The sequence below is a fragment of the Aquarana catesbeiana genome, linkage group LG01 (genome assembly GCF_042186555.1).
Source record: "Aquarana catesbeiana isolate 2022-GZ linkage group LG01, ASM4218655v1, whole genome shotgun sequence".
Classification (NCBI taxonomy): domain Eukaryota; kingdom Metazoa; phylum Chordata; class Amphibia; order Anura; family Ranidae; genus Aquarana; species Aquarana catesbeiana.
The window spans coordinates 386,114,816-386,129,575 of NC_133324.1; the positions used below are offsets into that span (position 1 = coordinate 386,114,816).

Genomic DNA, 14,760 nt, shown 5'->3' on the forward strand with positions numbered 1-14,760 from the left:
TGCTAAACGGGGTTCCTATTTAATCTATGCTCAGTTTTTTAAAAAATGTTTTCTTAAAAGCAGAACTCAGCATGGATAGCCAGAGTTAAAACTCATATCTAATTAGCAACTTGGACATCAAATTCTCTTACATACAAAAATGTGTTCCTGTTGAATTATACATAGACTTTAGGAAACTAAGCAAACAGTCTAGTGTACACCCTCTCCTATTACCCAGACAACTCTTGTAAAAAAAAAAAACAAGAAACAAAGTGTGTTTAATATAACGGAAAGACTGAAATTGATTCTTCCTAGCTCCTGCTAGCTACTGTTTTTTTGTGGTTGATCCTGTATTCCTAGCAGACTCTTGAAGCATTTCTAAAAAGCCAAGCTCTATATAGCCACCTACATTAACAAGGAAAAAAAAATACCTTGTAGGTAAAGTCTGTTTGTTTGTTTTGTTCTCAATGCAGCTGGGAAACCCGGACCCAGGGATTCTGTGGTTAGTGACCAGCTTTGATCACATTGACTGGCACCTCTCTGTAAAGGCACGTGTCTGGAAGCTAAAACAAGGAGTCTTGCACTCGGTTTATGCTCTCTGATTGAATCTGAGTGGTAGTAAATCCCAGCTAATCAAGAGCAATGTTTTATACTTATTAATGAGCTTCTCAGTGGTGCCATAATTAATGTAAGGGAATGTATAGTGCGATTGTGCATATTTTCCTTATTAGGGTCAAGACAGAAAAGTAAACATTTTCAAAAAATATTTTCATTTTTTGTCAGGTTAATATACATTTCCATAATATGAGTATTATCTAGTTTTTGCTCTGGCCAGTAGGTGGACCTCTTGGCTCTCCACCTCTCTTGATTTTTCTCTCCACCTACCACATGCTGAAATAGAACTGTTATTTACAGAGATGGATAGAGCAAGGTAAACTTTACACACAGAACTGAAATACAGTAAAACCTTGGTTTGAAAGTAACTTGGTTTGAGAGCGTTGCAAGTCAAGCAAAATTTTTAAATACATTTTGACTTGATATACAAGTGATGTCTTGATATACAAGTAGGTCATATCACAACTGAGTTTAAAAGAGAAGAGAGGGACCTCTAAGTGTAGCAATATGGTTACATTTAATGAAGGTACAACATTTAGCAACATATTGCTACACTTATAGGTGCCTCTCTTTTCTTTTATACACTGTAGCTCCTGCTGGATTTTGCTTCTAATCCCCTTGTGGAGGCTTCCATTTGTGGATGGACATTTTATTGGTACTCAACCTGGTCACATTGCTATAATCTTTTTATAAGGACTATAAAACTAAAGGATCTATGAAGAAATGGTTGTGGAACAAATCATTTGAGTTTCCATTATTACTTATGGGGAAATTCGCTTTGATATACAAGTGCTTTGGATTAGAAGCATGTTTCTGGAATGAATTATGCTCGCAATCCAAGGTTTTACTGTAGTCAGATAACTCATTCCTTATCTCTTTTAGTGAAAGCCAACTGTGTATGAAAGGGAGCTACTTCTGTTGCGCTCAGGGCCGCCATCAGGGGGTACAGCCCATACACCTGTATGGGGCCCAGGCCTCCCTAGGGGCCCAAGCGGGATCGCTTCTCTGGGCACCTTCCCCACATATCCTCCGAGGACCATCATCACAATGAAGCATTCTGTGACAGGTGCCGGTTGCTTATCACAACAGCACACCTAGGCTCCTCCTCCATTCTGACCAGGGACAGACTGAGGGCCCAGGGTAAGCAGAAGGGAGGAGGGTATACTTGCCACTTTGGGGTCAGCAGCAGTGTCATTGCTTCTAAATACAGACACTGCGCTGGGGTGTGTGTATTTAGAATCTCCAAAGCTCTTTTCTCCTTCCCTCCCTGTCTCCTGCACCGTGAGATCTCCGCAGCCCCCCCCCCCTCAGCACACCACACTGGTGATCGGAGGGGGGGGCGGCTGAGCACACTGTAGCTACTGCTGGCCGGGACGACTGCTCACACTACAGGGAGGAGGTGAGCTGAGTTTTTTCTGAGTAAAGTCTCCTTGGATGCCAACATTTCTGTTAGATGATTTGTCTTGTAGGTATTGCAGTGACAAGGAGATGAGGAGAATGAAGAGACAGCGAGTGTGACAGATATCTCCCAAGCTGGCACACAGCCCTATCTATATAAACATCCCGCAACTACTCTGTCCACATAATGTGAAGGTAATTTAAGACCCTTCATGTAACCCTGTGTTTATGTGGCGAGTTTACACTTCTGATGGTGCAGACTCAGAGATTGGATAGCACAGGGTTAAATGAATGGTCATCAAATAATTTCACATCATCTGGACATACAGAGTGCTAGGTGCTGGATTATATAGATATGTACTTACATCTTATAACATGAGGATGTTTTCTTTCAGTACCAATTTTGTATTATGTATTTTTGTATATATTAGTAGATGAGCACAATAGTTTTTTTATCATAAACATCACCTATCTGACCACTTCTTAGCCCCCTACTCCCCCAGCTTGCATCACCCCCAGACCACTTCATACATCCAGCTGACAGACATCACTCAGACCCTTATCTGCCCATCCTCACTCTCTGCTCACCCCACAGGCTGCCATTAAATAAATCCTTCCCCATTCTGCCACTGTCATACCCTGCACACCCCTCTACATACTGGAGGGATTACACTGGACTGGATCTGGGCTGTACTGAGGGCACAGAAGGGATAGAAGGACTACAGAGGGAGGACACTGTGAGAGAGGACCAACATAGAGGGGAGATGAGACTGGAGAAGGATGACATGGGTTGGAGGAGGAGGACATAGAATGGAGGAGGAGGACATTGGATGGAGGGGGAGAAGGACATGGGATGGTGAAGATGGAACTGCAGAAGTAGGAGGATGTGGGATGGAGGAGATGGGACTGAAGGAGCAGGAGGACATGGGATGGAGGAAATGGGAATGGAGAAGGAAAAGGACATGGGATGGAGGAGATGTGAAAGGAAAAGGAAGAGGACATGGGATGGAGGAGATGGAGCTGGAGGAGGAGGAGAACATGGGATGGAGGAGATGGGACTGGAGGAGGAGGACATGGGATGGAGGAGATGGGACTAGAGAAAGAAGACATGGGATGGTGAAGATGGGACTGCAGAAGGAGGAGCATGTGGGATGGAGACTGGAGGAGATGGGACTGGAGGAGCAGGAGGACATGGAATGGAGGAGATGGGACTGGAGAGGAAAGAGGACATGGGGTGGGGGAGATGAGACTGGAAGAGGAGCACATGGGATGGAGAAGGAGGAGGACATGGGATGGAGGATATAGGAGTGGAGGAGGAAGAGGACATGGGATGGAGGATATATTAGGTTGTAAGAATATTAAAATAAAAGTGGGTGCACTGAAGGACTTGGTGGGATGGCCAGTGGGTGGATTCAGTGGGACAGCCAGTGGACAGGCCTTGAGGAATGTTTGTGGTTAGACCTGGGGGGCCCAGACCTAAATCTGTTTGAGGGGCCCCAAAATTTATGATAGCTGCCCTGGGTGCGGTGCCCTTGTAAGTGAACCAAAGTTAAGAGCAACAATTTTAGGTGATCCTACCCATTCTTGAGAGACACCTGAAACTATTGCTCCTAGTGCTGCTACTCAACTTTGCTACATTAAAAGACATAGGGGTTGATATACTAAAGGCAAATTGACTGTGCACTTTGCAAAGTGCAGTTGCACACTGCAAGAGCAGTTGCTTCAGATCTTAGTAAATGAGGTAAATATTCACTTTGCAAAGAATAATCACGTGCAAGGAAAATTAAAAAAAAAAACAAAAAACAGCATTTTTGCTTGCACATGATTGGATAATGAAAGTCAGCAGAGCTTCTGCTCATTTACTAAGCTCTGGAGCAACTGCTCTTGCAGAGTGCAACTGCACTTTGCAAAGTACATAGTTTATTTGCCTTTAGCTAATCAACCCCATAATGATTTACAAGACAAGAGGTTGCGCAGCATCTCCCTCTATGCATTTATTTGATTGTAGGTGGAGATTAGAGCAAAAGTGATGCAAAGTGAGCATGCTTTCAAAAATAGTGCAATGAACAATTTTTATTAACTAATTAACAATTTGCTATGGATTTGGAAAAGCAGTAATAGACTCAATCCAGTTGCTGGATTTAGCAATGCTACTGAGCAGGATAGAGAAATAACACAAGGCCAGTTCTGCCTCTCTGGCCCAACAGCTGCTGCATGGACTGGAGGTGTCTGTAATATGGAACGTGATTTGGAATTGCTGAAAGATTGTACAAAGCAGTGGAGACTGCAGTTCAATATTTCTAAATGTAAAATAATGCACATAATGCACATAAAGCTAATAGAATTCTAGGATGCATCTTTAGAGGGATCACCAGCAGGAGGAAGGAGGTCTAATACAGATCTTTAGTGAGACCTCATTTAGAATACTGTGTCCAGTTCTGGAGACCTCACTTACAAAAAATTATTGATAAGATAGAACGAGTCCAGAGACGGGCAACACAAATGGTGAAAGGTCTGGGGGCAGGGGTGTCCAAACTTTTTTCAAAGAGGGCCAGATTTGATGAAGTGAACATGCGCGAGGGCCGATCATTTTGCCTGACATTCTTTAAACCATTAAAATTCAGTCTAAGTGTGTTCGTCCGAGCACTAAAACACTGCCCAACAAGAATTCTCTTTCCTTTGTGGCTGTGTGTGGTGAAGAAATGATCTTGGGGGGTGTTATTTGGATATACCATATTTATCGGCGTATATCACTTTTTTAGAGGGAAGTTTCAGTAAAAAAAATTAAATTTTAAATGAAGAACTGTAAAGCAAAATAAGGGTCAGTGCCCATCAATGCAGCCTAATCGGTGCCCATCTGCAGCCTCACAAGTGCCATGAATGCTGCCTCACCGTTGCCATGAATGCAGCCCCACTGTTGCCATGAATGCAGCCCCACCGTTGCCATGAATGCAGCCCCACCGTTGCCATGAATGCAGCCTCATCGTTGCCATGAATGCAGCCTCACCATTGCCATAAATGCAGCCCCACCATTGCCATGAATGCAGTCTCACCATTGCCATGAATGCAGCCCCACCATTTCCATTGTCATGAATGCAGCACCCCACTGCCATGAATGCAGCACCCCTATTGCCATGAATGCAGCATCCCCATTGACATGAATGCAGCACCCCACACTGACATGAATGCAGCACCCCCCATTGACATGAATGCAGACTCACCATTGCCATCAGTGCAGCCTGATTCATGCCCATCTGCAGCCTCGGAGGGGACAGGGAGGGGGCAGGACGAGTGCCAACAGATTACATACAGGAATATCTGTTTTCTCAGCAGCCTCTATAATACAAAGTCCCACCTCCAATGATGGACAGAACAGTTGTCCAATGGCAGCGCAGGGGACGGGACTTCCTATTACAGAGGGCGCCGTGTAAACAGGAAATTCTCACTGTATGTACAGCACTCATTACACCCCCTCCCTGTCCCCTCCAAGGCAGCCAGCATATATATCTTTTGTGGCCCCCGGCACTCGGGGATTCATTGGGGGCCACAAAAGATATACATGTCCAAATAACCAGGCGGGCCGTTCAAAACCAGAACACAGGCCGGACTTTGGAAATGCCTGGTCTGGGGGATAAAACATATCGAGAGTGACTTCAGAAACTAAATATATACAGTCAGAAGGGAAAGAAGGGAAAGGGGAGACATTGAAACCTTTAAATACATCAAGGGGGTGAATAAGGTTCAGGAAGGCGTTTTTTTCAATATGAAACCAAAATCAAGAACACGACCTCAAACTAGAGGGAAGTTCAAAACTAATCTTAGAAAGTATTATTTTACTGAAAGGGTAGTTTATGCTTAGAATAAACTACCAGCAGAGGTATTGAGACAGTCAACCGTAAATGACTTCAAACGTGCTTGGGAAAAAGCATAAACATAGATCTATAGTCAGACAACAAAGTTCACCAACCCCCCCCCCCCCCCCCCCAAAAAAAAACAATAAAAAAAAAAAAAAAAATTAAATGGGCTGACTCGATGAATACTCTTTTTCTGATGTCATTTTTCTCTGTTTCTATGTAATTAAACTATTGGATTTCTATATAGGCCCTGTAAAACGATGGGACGGGTTCACTAAATGAGCTGGGAGTCCTCATGTGATAAATTATATGAACAGTAACTTCAGTTGTCCAATTATGTGCCGATGCAATAAATAAACAGGAATTTGCTTTTCACATGATTGGATAGAATAATAGAATAGTTAGAATGGGCCTTCAACCCACATCTTTACTTATTTAAAGTATAATACACAATAGTAAAAGACACTTCTAAATAATGTGAACGCTACAATTACATTTCACTCTTTGTATCACAGATTTGACGAGAACTGAGACTTTGTGATCTATGTATTGTAAGTGTAACACATCTTCAATCAAATGTTAGCGTCCTCTAAAAAGACATCTGAAAGCAGAGTGAGTACCTCTGTAACTACTGTCATGCTCTTGAATAGACTGTATATCTGTGATGGTGATGGAGTGGGATGAACTCCTGCATACTTATTAAAGGACAAAGACCACCAGCTTGTTTCACAGTGGTCACTCAATGGCTTTGAGATAACAATGTCCTTTAGTCAATACACAGTTCATTGTTAGAGAGGAACCCTTGCCCAGAGACGCCTCCAGCACTGTGCCTGTCCAACGAGCCATGACATTCAGAGCAAAAAAAGGGCACGTTGGAAAAAGAGGGATCAAGAGCAATACAATGAAAAAGAATTGGCCTAATGAGCAGACAGGAACTAAAAATGTGCTGGAAACAATAGACAATGTCATCTGACCATTCTCCTGTTTCTTTATAATGTTATTATACACATTAGTGGATAAAAATGTCTCTGGAATATTTGAATTGTTTATTTTTCAACCAGAGCTTATGAATTAATATATGTACATAGTTATACATTTAAATCTGGGAAGGCAATGCTATGAAATTAATTCCTGACAAAACTGACTTGAAACATTTCACTTAACACTCAGAGTAAACATTATACTCTATTGCCGGTGTTTTTTTAAACGGGTTGCTGCAAAGAGTCCCCAGGGGAGAGGCAAAATGACATAAAAGCCTGTACAGTCTGATCTGAAAACATTCCTTTGTTAACCCCTGTGTACAGAGAGAAGAGAGAGAGAGAGCACAGCCCGCACCTCCTCCTGGCTTTCTCCTACTCTCTGCTTCTGTCACTACTTCTATCGGCAAACCGGAATGCTGAGTGGGCCGCCCACCCGTGTTCTAGGAACTGAGGATGTCATCAGTTGCTGAGGTCAGGTCGAGCAGCTCACACAGCTTTCTGGGTTTGCGAACAGAAGTACTGGATGGAGCAGAAAGGAGGAGAGAGCTGGGCTGTGTTTTATCCCTCCTGTCTGCACAAAGGAGTTAACACAGAATGCTCCCAGATTGGACTGTACAGGGCTTGATTTACCCCCCCCCCCCCCATCTCCTCTCCTGATTGCTCATGTCCCAGCAGCAGTAATTGTAGGCATGGTAATTTAACTCTGTAAAGTCCAATCTGGGAGTTCTGTGTGATCTCCTGCAAACAGACAGAAGGGATAGGAGCTGGGGGGGAGGGGGGGGAGCACAGCCCCTGCAGCTGTCACTACTCCTGTAGTGATGGGAGGGATGTGGTGGGATGGGAAGTTTTATGCTGGGGGGGGGAGATTTGTGCCGGGGGATTTGTTCTAAGAGGGGGGATTTAGGAGGGGTTATGCTAGGAGTGAGGATTTTTGTGGTAGGAGGGGGGATTTGGGAGGGGTGGGGAAATTTATGCTAGTAGGGGGGATTTACATCCTACAGACCACTTAACACTGCCTTACCACATACCAGGTGCAGTGCGGTAAAATGCAATGGAAATTACACATTTTCCAGCACCGCACAAAAATGTGCTGCATTTTGCAGATGTGCATGGGTGCCATTAACTCTTAATAGCACCTCCACGCATTTCGCAAACGCGTGTATGTCTGCGCTCACTAAAATGCATGGTACCAGAGTACCATGCATTTTGGTGTGGCGGGATTTTAAAGAATTATGCCAGCACATTTTGGCACCTTTTTTTGAGCACAGGGCAGCCAATTAAAAACAAAAATAAAACATGCGGGCACATGCAAAAAAGCGCTCACACTTGGCCGCATCTCCTGGTGTGAATGAGTCCTCAGACTGGTATGCCCCATGATTGTGTTCAATTATAAAGGGTGCCTTGACTAAAAAAGGTTAAAAAACACTGATGTATTCACATATTTGGATGATACAAAGTAGCCAGCTTCTTCTCATTGGACAGCTTTCTGTAGGTAGCCATTAATGAGTAGAACTGCTGGGTATCTCAAACAGCTCTGCTGTCTGCACAGGCTATGTGTGGTATAGGGGTTAAGTTCACCACTACTTCTACAAGGTAATATGTGGGTTTGCAGAGGCATTTGATGCACACAAATTTGATTTATATCCTTTGTGGCTATTAAGGAATATATTTAAATAAAAGCTTTTGTGCCTGGAGTTTAGCTGTAAGAGATTATGATCATTTTGGGATTGAAACTATTTTAACAAGTTGCCACTTTGATGTTTTAAGAGGGTAAAGGTTGGAGAAAGAAAGTATGATTGAATGTATGACATAACGTTAACGTCTTGTCATCTCATAAGTATAGAAAAAATCTACAAAGTCTGGCTTACTGGACATCTAATATGTGAACTTTTGATCAGTCTTCCCTGTCAATCACCTGGCCACATTTAACTATGAAGTTGATGGTAACTATACAGGACATCATTTACGTATTTTCCTTGCGAAAGAGGAGGAATTTCTGTAGGGGAGTGTCCAATACCATGCTTAGATGTGACACAAGGAGAGAGGCACCTCTGGGTGTGGATATAAGACAAGTTTAATAACACTTAGTACAGGCAACTCACATTTAAGAAGTAATAAGTAGGCATGGATAAGTCCCAGCATGGGGGTAATCTGGTCATCAGTTTGTCAATCCATTCCTGCGAGGAAGAGGCGCTTTGCTCAATACAACAACACTGGTAGTAGGAAGCCAGCCGCTGTGGAGACCACTCAGAACGAGGCTTGAGGCACAGTTGGTATGCAGGCGAGGAGGGATGAGGTCACTGGAAAACGATGACACAGCAGCCGTCCTCCTTTTTTCAAACTTGTAAAAGGAGCGCGGCTGCCGTGTCATCGCAGTATGTACGCTTAAGAGACGCATTGATGTCATCCCTCCTCACCTGCATACCAACTGCGCCTCAAGCCTCGTTCTGACTGGTCTTCACCGCGGCCGGCTTCCTACTACCAGCAGTGTTGTATCGAGCAGGAACGGATTGACAAACTGATGACCGGATTACCCCCATGCTGGGACTTATCTATATCTACTTATGACTTCTTAAATGTGAGTTGCCTGTACTAAGTGTTATTAAACTTGTCCTATATCTGCACCCAGAGGCGCCTCTCTCCTTGTGTCTTTTCAGTGTACTGGAACATGATTTCTGTTCCCCCTTGACAGCAGCCCTGAGTGTGGGACCCCCTATTACCATCCTCTATGGTCCTTGGACTTTTAAATATTTTAAATATATTGAAATATCATGGACTCTTTGCATAGATCACTATGCTTTTCATTTATGTTAATAACACTGTGGGATATATATATTGATCTAGTTCCCTGCGCCTTTACTTGTATATCATGCTCAGATATGAGTGCAGGTGCCTTTAACTGCATTTCGCACAACTCCTTGGGTCCCTGGTAAGATAAGCTCCTCAGCTTCTCTTTCTAAGCTGTGGCCATGTAAGCATCCCTACACTGTCAGAATAAGCTAGTGAGCAGGAACCTAATAGAACACAGCTTCTCTGGAACACCCAGCTACTGTGGGAAGCACCTCCCCATTTGCTACCGGAGTAGTGCAGTGGTGCATTTCTAGTGAGGTGGCCCATTATCCCTCTGCGTTAGATCCCCCCAAGTATTCATCTGTGTAATCAGAGCTACTCTGACTGAGAGGGGTGCTGTTTATGAGGAACTGTTGTGTTTTGAACTGTTTTACCTAAGTAGTGATTCTCAGCTAGACTCTTGTTATAGAGACTATGCTATACAGCCACGTTATCCTGATTGAGCATTGAGCCAAGACATTGCTGTAAAGAGTCCATGTTTGTGCAGCTTTCATGATCTGTTTTTCATTATTCTGCAGTGTATGGTTCACTCTAGTCAGGCAATGCCTTAGTAAAACCTGTAGATATTTAGTAAATAAGCCACTTGTTCCTCTTTATTTTAAATAGAAACATTGAGATTTTTGTAATTTGAAGTTGACTCTATCCATGAAAAATACAAGTTATGAAATTTCTACGAGTGCTAAATGAGCTTATATGCATGTATAAAACAATTTCATTTAGTAATGCAACAGCCATATGCATGTATAATGTAGTCTCACCTTGTGATGGAACATCCAATACACTTATGTCTACCAGGACCGGTGCACTTGTAACAAGATGCATCACATGGCCTGCAATGTCCAACTGCATCAACATATTCACCTAACAGAAAAAAAAAAAATCAAGTCAGTGCATACAGTTCATTCCAGGTGAGTATGCAGCATTAAATTATGCCTATAATCAGCAGGAACCTTTACCCTTTGTTACCAGAATTCTAGTGATGGATCGATAGCAAGTGAAAGAAAGGATGAAAAGAAAATTGTTCTTGGAGTAAGTGCTGCTTCAAGATCCCTCCAATGCTGGTCAGATAACCAAAAGCCTTAGCCTTAATCACATGACTCTGTGGAATGGAAATATTAGACTTCTGACTGGCTAATCCTTGCTTTCAGCAGAGATCATGTGACTAGCTGCCTAGGCACTAAAGCCCAGAGTACAGAGCCCAGAGTCGTATTTTTTTTTTTTTTTTTTTCCAGAGACGTATTTCTTTTAAGAAAGGTAAGTATTTCATTCCTTCTTGTGTTATTTATTCATCCAAGTAAGACTATTAACTTAGATAACACTGTTAACTTTGAGTATAGGTTCTCTTTAATAATATGTTGATTGAAGTTTGCATTACAACAAAACATTTAACATAAAAACAGTAATAATAAACTAAACTAACTGGCAGATAGTAGAAACCATAACGACATTCCGTTAAGGCTCCTTTCACACCTGAGCATAGTGGAGCTTTTATAAAAATTTTGTGGAGCGTTTTTGGAGCGCACCATTCATTTAAATGGGCCTCCCTCCACTCCAAAAATGTTTCAAAGAAAGCTTATGTAGCAAATCTTGGCACAGAGCCAGGGGCATTTGGCGCTGTGATTTTTACGTGTTTTGACGCTCGACAATTACAACAAAATTGCACCGTGTTTGGGGTGCCATTAGGAAATAATGGCATCGCAAACACATTCCTGTGTTTTGCCACGATTCTGCCCCCCGATTCCAGTACACTCAGGTGTGAATTAAGCCTAAGTCTCTTGATAGTGCTGCTTGAGTGTCCTGAAGTATTCTGACCTCTGCAGTATAGGGTAATAAGAAAAAATCTTTTTCGCACTACAATGCAGCAATTAGTACATATTTACAGGCCAGAGGGCTATCACATGGGGAGGAAAATGTGCCCAATTATCAGTTGGTATTTACATAGGAGCTTGAGCAGTCTCTGTAAACACTGCAATGAGGCTTATCATAAGAAAGATAAGTGCTGGGACCCTATGGAGCCTACTATCTGCATGCTATGTTTCTACAGTACAGGTATTATGGGTATTTTTAACAATGACCTTAATTCACATTCTTACATGTTTACAGAAAACATGGACATAACATGATCTGATGCAAGTACAGTATATCAATGGAAAAAATAAATAAATAATTAGCATGGGAAACGATCCACTCCTAGAAGTTAAGCAGAGATAACGTATAAGCTGCAAAAGACTTTCTAGGTTAGTAAACACAAGATAGTTAGTATGTTTTAGCTACCACCATTAGCACACAGTAGCTCTATGCAATCAGCCGCTAATGTAACTGTAGCCTTAGAAAAGCCATGACTCTTGTTATCTTAAAGTAAAAGTCAAATAAGTCATTCATTGAAAAGAAGTAATGCAAGTAGAGCAAAATGAGAATGAAAAGAAAACTAAATGAGCTTATGTTATTGTTAGTTGGCATAATGGATACAGCTTAGTAAATTAGAAAATGTTCAAGCCATCATGCTTACTGCATAAAATAATAATATAAATAAAATATTACATCTCTTACCAATTACAGTGGCAGGTGATTAAGAAGAAACTCCCGGATATCCAAATAATGTATGGCCTAAAAAATACTACCTGGAATTTTTATTTATTGTCAGCACACAAAGGCTGCAGATCCTTTAGTCTTTCACATCTGTGAGTGCAACCACTAGCTATCAGTGATTAACACATTTCTGCCCAAATGTTTTACATTCCTAATCTGCAAATGTGTAACTATACTATAGGAAATATTTTACACTTATTCATGTCACTAGCATTTAGTTGAGAGGCATTATTTTAAAGTGTATGTAAAGGCAAAACTTTTTTTCTTATTTTGAGTTCTGAGCGGAGATAGGTTAAACCAAGCTTTTTTGCTGTCTATGTCCCCAATGGGGAGGGTAAGCATTGTATTTGTCCCAGTGACCGTAATCACTGAGACAGAGCATATGGGGGAATTTTAGATTTCTCACAAGAGGAAGCAGTGAGGGTAAGGCCTTATGCACACAGGGCGTTTATTTAACTCTCTGATGCCCCGTACACACGGTCAGAATTTCCGTCAGAAAAAGTCCGATGGGAGCTTTTGGTCGGATATTCTGACCGTGTGTATGCCCCATCGGACTTTTTCTGCTGACGGACTTAGATAGAGAACTCATGCACACAGGGCGTTAGCAAAAACGAGCTGCAATGCCACTACCAACGCCAGGAAAAAGCAGCTATAAAAAATGTGCTTTTAGTAGCTTTATGTATTGGCGTTAATGCACGTTTAGCCGTGCTAGCTTTTAGTGGCGTTTCTCTGCCTCTATTCAATATCAATGGCTCCCTATGAGATCCCATTGATTTGAATAGAAGTCACACCAGAAGTCGGATCATGATGATATGACTTGCAGTGCGACTTGTGCGCTGAGGATCTTGAAGAGGAACCCCTTGCCAAAATGTAAAAAAAAAAAAAAAATGGCGTGGGGGTCCCCCCAAAATCCATACCAGGCCCCTATCCGAGCAAGCAGCGCGGCAGGTCAGGAAAGCGGGGGGGACAAGCAAGCTCTCCCCCTCCTGGACCATACCAGGCCACATGCCCTCAACATGCGCCCCCCACCCCAAAGCACCTTGTCCCCATGTTGATGGGGACAAGGGCTTCTTACCGGACAACCCTGGCTGTTTGTTGTCGGGGTCTGTGGGCGGGGGGCTTATCAGAATCTGGAAGCACCCTTTAACCCCCCCTCATGTGAATGAGTATGGGGAAAAAAGTACCCCTACCCATTCACCCCAAAAAAGTGTCAAAAATAAAAACAGCACACAGGTTTTTGACAAAGTAATTTATTAAAGCATCTCCAATGTCTTTTCACCCTCCGATTTCTTCTCCCTCCTGCGATGTCTTTATCTTCCGGTTGTCGTTCTTCTCTCACCGCTGAGAGAAGTACAATGTACCCCATACTCATTCACATAGGGTGGGGGGCCGGGATCTTGGGGCCCCCCTGTTAAAGGAGGCTTCCAGATTCCTATAAGCCACCCACCCACAGACCCCGACAACCAATGGCCAGGGTTGTTGGGAAGAGGCCCTTAACCCCATCAAAACGGGGACAAGGTGCTTTGGGGTGGGGGGCCCTGCCCCACAACACCCACCCCCCCATGTTGAGGACATATGACCTGGTATGGTCCAGGAGAGGAGGGGGGCGCTTACTCGTCCCCTCCCTTTCCTGACCTGCCGGGCTGCATGCTCGGATAAGGGTCTGGTATGGATTTTGGGGGGACCCCACATGTTTTTTTTGGTGTGGGGATTCCCCTTAAAATTCATACCAGACTGAAGGGCCTGGTACAGATCTTGGGGGGACCCCACACCGTTTCTTTTTCATTTTGGTGTGGGGTTCCTCTTCAAGATCCTCAGCGCACAAGTTGCACTGCAAGTCGGATCATGGTGATCCAACTTCTGGTGCGACTTCTATTAAAATCAATGGGCTCTCATAGGGAACCATTGATTTTCACAGGTAAAAAAGAAAAACATTTGAGCATTTTAGCAGCTTTTAGCGGCGTCAGACGTTTTTACAGCTCAACAGCCTCTGCTCCTGAACACACAGGCTGTCATTTTTTTCCACTGCCCCTAAATGCTTATGCCTCCAAACGCCTCTTACAGTTTATGTATGCATGGACACATAGGCTAACATGGAGGGTCATTTAGAAGCAGTTAAAAGAAATGTCAAACGCCCCTAACAGCAGCTGTAAAAACCTCCTGTGTGCATAAGCCCTAAATGGTCCTGCCACTAAATGCTGCTAAAAACCTATGTGTGCAAAGACACAGGCTAACATGGGGGGAAGTTCAGAGGCAGGAAAAAATAACGTCAGAAGCAGCTGTAAAAAAAAAACAGTGTGCATGAAGCTTAAATCTTCTAATGGGCATGCATTTTACAGTAACAACTGTCTAACATAGGAATTCCTCTCACTTTGAGAAGATTTTCTATCACTTCCTGTTACATCTCTAGGACAGGAGGTCAAGGGAGATCTCAGTGGGACATAACGTGTAAAATAAATAAATAAACTGATAGGGGTTTTGACCCTTTCCCTTTG

At 43.0% G+C, this 14,760-nt stretch overlaps 1 protein-coding gene across 1 annotated transcript in view; it reads right to left on the reverse strand.

Moving 5' to 3' along the window:
• The window catches only part of PCSK5 (proprotein convertase subtilisin/kexin type 5), a 635,867-nt gene that overhangs the window by 95,082 nt on the left and 526,025 nt on the right, over window positions 1–14,760 (reverse strand). The window contains exon 21 of the mRNA XM_073634106.1: window positions 10,435–10,537. Within this exon, the coding sequence (XP_073490207.1) occupies window positions 10,435–10,537 (103 nt within the window). The remainder of the gene's footprint in view (window positions 1–10,434; window positions 10,538–14,760) is intronic.